Raw genomic sequence first — 9,366 nt, forward strand, 5'->3', positions numbered from 1 at the left:
CGATATTATAATCCACTTATTTCAAAATAACTTTCCACATTTGAGTTCAATATATAAATTGAAAGCAACTTCAATGTAGAAATTTAAACCAAAAATATATTGCAAAATACTTAAATAGTTTATCATACACAAATGCTGGCTGTCATAATGCGATGGTATCTAACAGTTGGATAACCTGATATTTATATTCTCAAATTTCATTTAAGGAGGTCATATATTCGATTTTAATGTTATTTTATTCAAGAATCCTTTTTAATTAAGAATAAGAAAAATAAATTAATATGGGCCCGATCGGGGCCAGGTATTGTTATCTCTGGACGCAGCGCTTGGGCCCCGATCGGGCATCGCTTTTCATTTCGAGTGTGGCCCCATCTAAATAGCCTGATTTGGGCCAAATTCTGCCCGATCTGGCCCCGATCAGATCCAAATTGGAATTTCTGCACGGGTAATGTAAAAAATTCTATGAATAATATTACACCTTTTTCCAGAATTAGCAATGGCAAGCTTAATTCTTTATTAAATAAAACTAAAAAAAGTCTTATTTTGCCTTTTTTATCATTTAAAAGTTTGTTGAATCCAAATTTTGTTTATTCAAATGTTTAAACTATTATCTATTAAAAAAATTAATTATTTATTGTCGTATGCATAATTTTAAATAGATTCTATCAAATTCTACATGAGGGTGACGCAAAAATGCATCACAATTTTTTTTCTCGAATTATCATGCATGTTGCCAGAAAATTGGTTTGAATCCACACAAAAAAATCCATTTTTTTAGCTTTGAAAAAAATCATATTTAGAGATGGCGCAAGCCCCATGAACTTTAACACATATTTTCCATTAAAAAAATGTGTTTGTAAATTTTATTTAAAATTGTCCATATTAACTGATTCGAGTTCAATTCTGCTCTTGGGGTAAAAAACCCCATAGGTGAAAAAATGGTTTTTGCGGTTTTTTGGCGCTAATCATGATCTTTTTGCGATTTTCTTAATGCAACTTGTTTCTAATGCATAAAATTCTACTTCATACTAATAATTAGATGTTTAAACAATTAATTATTGTTTTTAGAAATTTTATCTCAGAATAGAGGTATAGAAAGTCGCAGTTTTTCAAACATTTTCCACTTCTTGCCGAATTTTCAATTAGAGGGAGGTAATAAATCGTCAGTGTTAACAAACATACTTGTTTGAACAAGTTATTATTGGTTATAGTGATCTTGTTTTAATTAACGATATGGGTGGTACTGGGGAAAAGAAATACTCGGGGCGGACATAAATCTAGCTAGGGGAAGGAACCCCGAATACCAAACTAAAGATGAATAAGTGTGCGAAAAACAAATTACCCCAAGGGAGTACCACTCTCCCCGTTGATTCCGATCGGGTGCAATCTCCGGTGGTCGGCGCTGGTTCCACTGATTTTGGGGGGAACCAAACACACGATGCTAAAGGAAAAGGAGATTTCCACACGCCATCGTGGATCGGAAAATGGGAAACCATCCTAGCTCTGCTGGAGGAACAGCAGAAGAACATGGAAACGTTGCAAAAGGCTTTCCAAATGGCCAGTAACGCCCTACCAAAGAATGCACCGATGCCAGTCAAGGGTAGCGTGGTAAAAGCATTGGAGCATATAGGCAGCATGACGAGCACTGGCCGTACCCTAAAAGCAGCTAGGGATATCTAGACAAAGAATTGTCAGAAAATAGGCTACCGATAAGAGTGCGTAGACAAAGGGAGGGAACTGTCTCCTTTGGGAACATATTCTCCACTTCGTAATAGACCACGAGGAAAGAAAAGAGAGGAGCATGTAAATACCCAGAGGGAAACAACCCAAAGAGTGAGGATGTCAAAAGAAGCCAGGAAGAAGGTGGTCCATGGCAATAGGCCAAAAGGAAAAAAAGAAACCCCCAAAAAAGAAGGAAGAGACAAAACCGAAGATAAGATCGAAGAGGGTCAGGAGAGCCAGGCCTAGTGACGCGATCAAACTAACGGCTAAGGAAGGTAAGTCATACGCAGATAACCTGAAGAATATGAAGCAGGGCGTGAACTTTGCTTCCACCATCACAGAGGTCCTCTCTATCAGGAGAACGAAAAAGAAAGAGATCCTTATTGTTCTCAAAAGAGGACAAGACAACTCTGCCTTCAGCCAAGCGCTTACAGAGCGATTGGAAAAAGGACGACGTCAAGTCGCTGATCGTCAGGGAGACATTAGAAATAATGGACCCAGGCGAAACAACAAGGCAGGACGAGACAATCGAGGCCGTGAGGGCGAAACTGGGGAAAGGGGATAGACAAATACCGTGTAAGCTATTCTCAATATACGACAAAAACAAGATGAACAAGTTCGAGTTAAAAATCCAAGACCTCGAAGATAGTATAGGTTTTGCAAGGAAAGATGTTCTCATAACCGGTGAGTTCAACAGCACGTCACCCCATTGGGCCAAAACCAGGCTGCCCAGAAGAGGTACGATAGTAGAGAAAATGATAGCAAGGAGTGACTTGACGGTCGTAAACACGGGTCAAGTGTTCGCCTTCAAAAGGCGAGACTCTGGATCTGTTATCGACCTGACAATAGCGACTGCCGGAGTAGCTAGGAAAATAAAGGATTGGAGCGTACTCGATAAGGAAACTCTAAGCGACCATCGGTTCATAGAGTTTTCGATTAGCTGAGCCAAAAGCCAAGGAAAGACGACAGGACACCAAAAAAATAAGATCAAACATCCTTTTGCATATGATGCGTGTGCACCGCGACGCAGATTCGACAAGAAAGCAAAAATTCTATATACTGGTGGAATGATGAGCTGACACGCCAGCGCAAAGAATGCCTGAAAGCGAGGAGGGAGAGTACCCGATCCATGGGAAACAGGCCCCGTAAGATCCCACGGAAGAAGGCAAATAAAGCTTTCAAGAACGCAATGAAAGGAAGCCAGTTGCAATGCTGGAAGAAATTGATTGCGGAGGTAGAGAAGGACACATGGGGCTTGCCGTATAAAATAGTTACCAAGAAATTGGTATCTCGACAAAAAACTGCAGGTCTGAACAACCCGTATTGGGTTAGGGAAATAATAAGGGCACTTTTCCCACAGGAGCAAGCATAGAAAAGAAAGGAATTGACGGACGTGGTGGTAAAGGAAGAAGACCTATTTACCCTCGAAGAGTTAAAAACGTCGGAAGCCAAACTGAAGATGGGCACAGTTCTAGGTCTGGATAAGATACCGAACATAATCTTGCGAAAGATAATCGAGGTGTACCCGGGTATGCTGCTCGAAATGCTCAATGCCTGCCTTCATAAGGGAGCGTTCTTCAGTGACTGGAAGAAGCAGAAGCTAGTTCTTCTTGGAAAGGGAGACAAACCTCTGAACAAGACATCATCCTACAGGCCAGTGTGCCTCCCGGACTCAATGGGGAAGCTTCTGGAAGGGCTGATCCTCCAAAGACTGGACAACCACATGACCGGAGAATACAGCCTCTCTTAGAAGCAGTTCGGTTTCCGAAAAGGTCACTCAACTGTCGACGCTGTCCAGACAGTAGTCGACATGGCAAAGAAGGCAAGGGACAAGACCAGGAGACTCAAGAAAAAGGGGTTTTGCGCTCTCACCTCAATAGATATACGCAACCTTTGTCAATACATTACGTTGGGAGAACTGCATTAAAGCTCTAGAGAGTAAAAGGATCCCAGCATACCTAATTTGTGTGCTCGACAATTACCTGAGCAATACATGGGTGGTCTACGAAGAAGATTCTTGGACCGTCAAGGAGTAAATGACGTGCGGTGCACCACAGGTCTCAAGGGTAGGTCCCATCATATGGAACATTACGTATGATGACTTCTTGCAAATGAACCTGCCCGAATGCACCAAACTGGTGGGATTTACAGACGATACCCTTATAGTCTGCGCAGCGGATAATGTCGATATCCTAGATCTGAGTATCAACGGGAGCTTGAAGAGAGCCAAGCGCTGGCTGGATGGGAGAGGCCTTCAAATGGCCATCCACAAAACAGAAGCAGTGTTGGTCACAGACAGGAGATCCTTCGGGACCCCTACAATAAAACTGGAGGGGACGGAAATAAAGTGGAAAAGCCAACTTACTCCCCTCGAAGTGGACTTGGATATGAAACTTAACTTCCGTCACCACGTAGTAAAAGCGATTAACAAGGCTATTGAAAGCGGAGGAATTCTCGCATCCGCCTTCCACTCGAAGCTGCTTTATGCAGCACCAGTGTGGGTGGCAGTTACGACGAACTATTTTTTGGAAGGAATGTTGGCGTCGGCACAAAGAGAGGTTACACTGAGAATCGTCTCAGCCTACCGTACAGTGTCCACTAGTGCGATACTTGTTCTCGCAAGTGCCCCACCGACAGATCTTTTAGCCCTTGAAAGGAAGGAAATCTACCGCCAGAATAAGGAACGAGTTTGCCTTGGAAGTGAAGTGGAGAACAGGCGTATCAAGTTGAAAGTGAAAAAGGAAGCCAGACCCAGGCTCACACGCGAATGGTAGGAGCGCTGGCTTAAAGCAAGCACGGGCAGATGGTCGCATCAGCTCATCCCACATCTTCACACGTGGCTAGGAAGAAAGCATGGTGAAGTCCAATTTCACGTTATAAGCACTAACCATGCATGGATGCTTCAATGCTTACTTCAAACGGTTTAAAATGAGGCAATCGAAATCTTGCGACTTCTGCAACGACGCCGTTGACAACGTGAATCACACGTTATTTACGTGTCAAAGGTGTCAGACATACCGAGAAGAGATGAACAACGAAACAGGCATAGAGGTTAAGCCCGGAAACTCTTATGGTGAAGTCTGAAGAGAAGTGGAGGAGCACAAAGACATTTATTGTCAAAACTATGCGTGACAAGATCCTCGAGAGCCGGAGATTTGGTAGCAACGAGTGAAAAAAATTAGCCAGGAAGGTATCCGCAAGGACAGGGATGGCGGAAGAGTCGCTAACATGACTTAAAAGGGGCCTCTGCTCACGATGTTAAACCTTTAACGGGCTGTACCGTGAACAAATCCATAGGCCCAGGAAAAGGAGGTTTAGATTTAGAATTTTTCTTTAAACCATAGCTAATTAAATTCTGCAAACACCCCTTTAGGACGATTTTACCATTTTTGTTTTGACAGAAACTGTATACGATTTTTTTTACAAGAAATTCTTGTGTACATATACAATTGAAACACTGCTCAAATGAAGGAATTTTTAAAATTGAATTTTAAGTTTACTTTAACTTGAGGTAGTTTTGTATGATCACCACAAGTTTGGAAATTTATTTTTTAAATGGAAAATTCCCATCATTTTTTAAATTTTGGGAGTTTGCGGAAATTTAGAGTATCGAACAAATTTTATAATTAAGTTAATTAAGAATATTCATTAAGCATAGACTTAAGGGTATTCAGAATGGAGAACGATTAATTATATTTTGGAAATTGATGTTAAATTTATAAATTACCAAACATTTAACTTTTTTTTTAATTTTGGAAATTAGGAAATTTTCAAAAAATTTGAGTTGTTTGAAGGTTTTGATCATTTATGGTCAAGTATGGTAATTTCTTGGTAAATTACGGTTAATTAAGGAAATTTGGAAATTAGTGGTAAATTTATAAATTATAAATGAACAAAAATATTAAAAATTGAAATTGAAGTATTCACAACATTGGCCAAATATCCGGGATTTGGAATCCTGAAATTGTTTGTTGTACTTGTAAAGTTGAGGAAAAAAGATTTGTTTCGGCTACTTATGTATGAAGATTACTTTCCACAATTAAATTTAGTCATGCAATTTTTGAAAAATGTAATTAGACGTTAATGCGCGTAAGGCCCTGAATCTTTTCAAAAATTCTCAAGACTATCTCTTTGACTTAATTGAATTCATTCTTCAAAAGAAAAAATTATTATAAATTTTTCCAGGAATCTAAACAATTTATTTTTAATTTGAACTTTGAAATTAATTTAAAAGTATTTCGAAAAACGAGATTTTTTTCCAAAAAATATGTATTTTTTCCATTCTTGACTCTAAAATAGGTTGACAATGAAAGTAACGAAATCGAAAGTAATCTTATAGGATTCGTGAAATTATTTAAAATGTGTTTTAAAATTTTATGTATATTGATTTCGTTAAAAGTTTCCTGTGACATATATGTATTAAAAAATCGCCAAGACCCAGAAATCAAAACTACAAAATAAAAATAAAAATTTCGAATTTTTATATTAATATAGGATTTTTAATATGCTCTAGATGTAAATTAGTAAAATTCCACAAATTTGATTGTTTTTTTAAATCAATAGCTAGGAATTAGTAGAGAATTTCTAATTACATAGAGAACAACATTTTAAAATAAAAAATTTCACAATTACGCTACCTTAATTGTACATATATATATTTTTCCTTTAAATGAATAAAATCATTTAATTGCAAAATTTAAATCCACTGAAATGTGTTTAAAGGTTAATTAGTTTTGTTGTTCTTGTAAATTAATTTTTTCAACTGAAAATATAACAATTCGATGTTTCGTTCATTCAACCATTTGCTTCAAAATTATGTATTTTCTTAAAAATTGGACTTTTTGGTCGAAAATTAATCATGTTAGTTAAAAATGTATTTTTTATTAGTTTTAAAATTAATTATTTACTGAAAATTTAACAATTTTGTTAAAAATTTGATTTTTTTGTTCAACATATATTTTTTCAAATGAAAATAAAGGATATAAAAGAGAGTCTTATTAGGATGGTCGATGAAGGGATTATTTTTAATTTGTAATGTTTTTGGCGGTTTAAGTTGAAAAAATCCTTCATGGGGTTGACTAAATGCGCCAGAGCTATTTTTATATTATCTTGCGATGGTGTCTGGTCTGATTTTTTTTTATTTTTAAATTTTTTGTCCTTGTTTTGTGAAGCCTGAATAAACAATTAACTTATGTCTTAAATTTTTACATTCTCATTCATGAGAGTGTAATGTAATTGTCCAAATTTTCGATCTCTGGGTTTTAACGGATCTTTACGTTTCGGTACTCATAGAATCCGTAAATCATAAAATTTGGTCTTCATGTATGGTTACTTGAATTCTGTAGCCACGCTAACTCTTGAAGGATTTTTCCAATCGATTCAGCCTTTGATACGCTTCTCAAGGTTCCCAAAATGAATGTTAAGTTCTTTAACTAGATATTTCCAACCAAAATTTAAAAAATGTAGAGCATTTTTAAAATTTGAATTTTTTTTTCTTCAAATTTTAGAAATTTTTCTGAAAGTTTCTTATGAGTGGGTAAAAGACTTGCAAATTATTCAACTAAAATTTCCAATTTCGATTAAAGTTAGAAAAGTTATATACTTTTGAAAATTTTGAAAATTTCAGAAGAACATTTTTCTGATAAATTAGTAAATTTCGTTTAAATTCGTCACTAAATATCAAGTATATTTAGGAACTATCTCAGTGAAATTTTTCAATTAGACGAAAATTCAAGTCATAGATTTTTCAAAATTGGAATAATATATGTTTATTCAAAATTTGAATAAAAATTTTTGTTTATAAATTTTAGAAATTTTTGTTAAATTTTCTGGATTGCAGTTACAATTTATGGCTGTGATTCCTCAGAAGTTTAAAGCACAGTTTTCTATTTAAGTTATAATATTTATGATATTTCAAAAAATTTAGTTAAAGTGTACGCATTAAACGAACGAAAACGAGCGCGAAAGCGTACCCGCGCGCTCTAGGCATCGCGCGCGCAACGTGCTATGAGAATGTGCCCGCGCAGGGGGCATATATTTTAGATTTTGGTTGAATATCAGCATTTTGAATTAGAGGTAGGTGTTAGTGTTATGGTTTGTTTTTGGATTATTTGTAGTACTCTAAAAATCAGGTCAGATCTATAGTATAATATTTTTGGTTGATCTTGAAAATCTGAAGGTTCTATGGGCAATAAATCTTGCGGATATGAAAAATTTCAAGGTCTGTAATAAGCAAACCTTCGTCATTTCCCTCTCTATTAAGAAATAGATAAAGGTTGTGTAATCACGTAGGTACTGATTAGTACATAAGTGAATGTCTGCAAAAAATTTCTCAGTTACTGTTCTTAAAAATCTTCCAAAATTAATCTTGACTTCTCTATTGCTAGATCGTCCTTCCAACAATGAAGATCATCACTCTGTTCCTTACCTCCACGTGTTTCATGGTTCTAATCAGTAAGTGTAGTAAAATATATATGTAATATTCTGATATTGTCAATACTTCCGAACGGTTCTTATACATTTTTGTAATGTCTGCTATATTTATTTAAAAAACTACAAATGTGTGGAAGACATCCTATCGGTTATATGCTGGCTAAGCTGGCTAAGTCATTTTTGTAACCGAGAGAATCGCTTTTCCCGAAAATATGATTCAGATGAAAGAGTGGCCGATAAAGATTATATATTTAAAGCATCAATAATTGATTTAAATTTGTTCCTTCACTTTATTGTAAAAAATCTACAAAAAACGAGCCGCTTAGCCCAATTTTACGATGCTTGCTAACGAATACTTTTTCAGTGAAGAAAATCTTAATTTTTTTCTTGATAAACTAGATGCAATGGAACATTCTAAATCGGAATATTCTGAATCAGAAACTGATGAAGCGGAGAATGATGGAACGGAAAATGAAGCTGAATTAGTTCTACCAACCGAACATTATGATTATATTCGTGCAGGATCCATGCTTTCTGTAATGATTGCAGGTAATACGTATATTGAAAAAGGATTACTTTATGAAAAGCCTAATAACCAGTGGGATTATTGGGTCGTCTACAATCATCCAAGTCAATCTGCCACACAAGATAGTGCGTATATATCAGTTGTTGATCCTGTTCTGCATACACCTGGCCAAACACGAAGGCGAAAACATTTCGCTGCACGTCTCTATCGTCACAATAATGTCAATGGTTATGTTAATCCAACATCCCAGTGTTTTGTAATAAACGGGTTATATGTTTATCATGCAACACTAACATTTCGGTCGTTCACATTGAGAGGTTTACCTAGTCGGGTCTATGTACGCGCTGAATATAATCACAATGGATTATACGTATTTTTCGGGAGGCTGACACCGTGGATCCCTCCTCACCAGCACTATCATTTTTAAAACTCGTTTTAAGGAACTAGCCCATAGGACATCTAGACATTAACAACAATGTTCATATGGAAATGATGTGTAATTTTTTTCTTCAGTAGAAAAAGAGAATAGGACATGTTTGGATAAGTCACTTTTTCAGTGGAATTACCATTAAAAAAAGTGTCCAATCAAAATGTATCTTACAGGGATTTTGAATGGGAAAGAAATATTATAGAATAAAAATATTATTCTCTGTCAATGACTCTAGCTTAATTTTATTTCAATCTTC

At 36.2% G+C, this 9,366-nt stretch overlaps 1 protein-coding gene across 1 annotated transcript; it reads left to right on the forward strand.

Annotated features, from left to right (window-relative positions):
- The first annotated feature begins 4,733 nt into the window (after positions 1-4,733).
- On the forward strand, positions 4,734-9,283 carry LOC117180210. Its single transcript, XM_033372594.1, has 3 exons — positions 4,734-5,034; positions 8,109-8,175; positions 8,554-9,283. The coding sequence occupies exons 2-3, from the start codon at positions 8,124-8,126 to the stop codon at positions 9,105-9,107; spliced, it is 606 nt and encodes a 201-aa protein (XP_033228485.1). The 5' UTR covers positions 4,734-5,034; positions 8,109-8,123; the 3' UTR covers positions 9,108-9,283.
- The last annotated feature ends 83 nt before the right edge of the window (positions 9,284-9,366 follow it).

The sequence above is a fragment of the Belonocnema kinseyi genome, chromosome 9 (genome assembly GCF_010883055.1).
Source record: "Belonocnema kinseyi isolate 2016_QV_RU_SX_M_011 chromosome 9, B_treatae_v1, whole genome shotgun sequence".
NCBI lineage: Eukaryota > Metazoa > Arthropoda > Insecta > Hymenoptera > Cynipidae > Belonocnema > Belonocnema kinseyi.

Bases quoted from the DNA above. Each gene is read 5' to 3' on its own strand.
- LOC117180210 (XM_033372594.1), top strand. From the start codon at position 8,124: ATGAAGATCATCACTCTGTTCCTTACCTCCACGTGTTTCATGGTTCTA. The intron at 8,176-8,553 runs GTAAGTGTAGTA...TTGATAAACTAG, and splicing joins GTGTTTCATGGTTCTAATCA to ATGCAATGGAACATTCTAAA.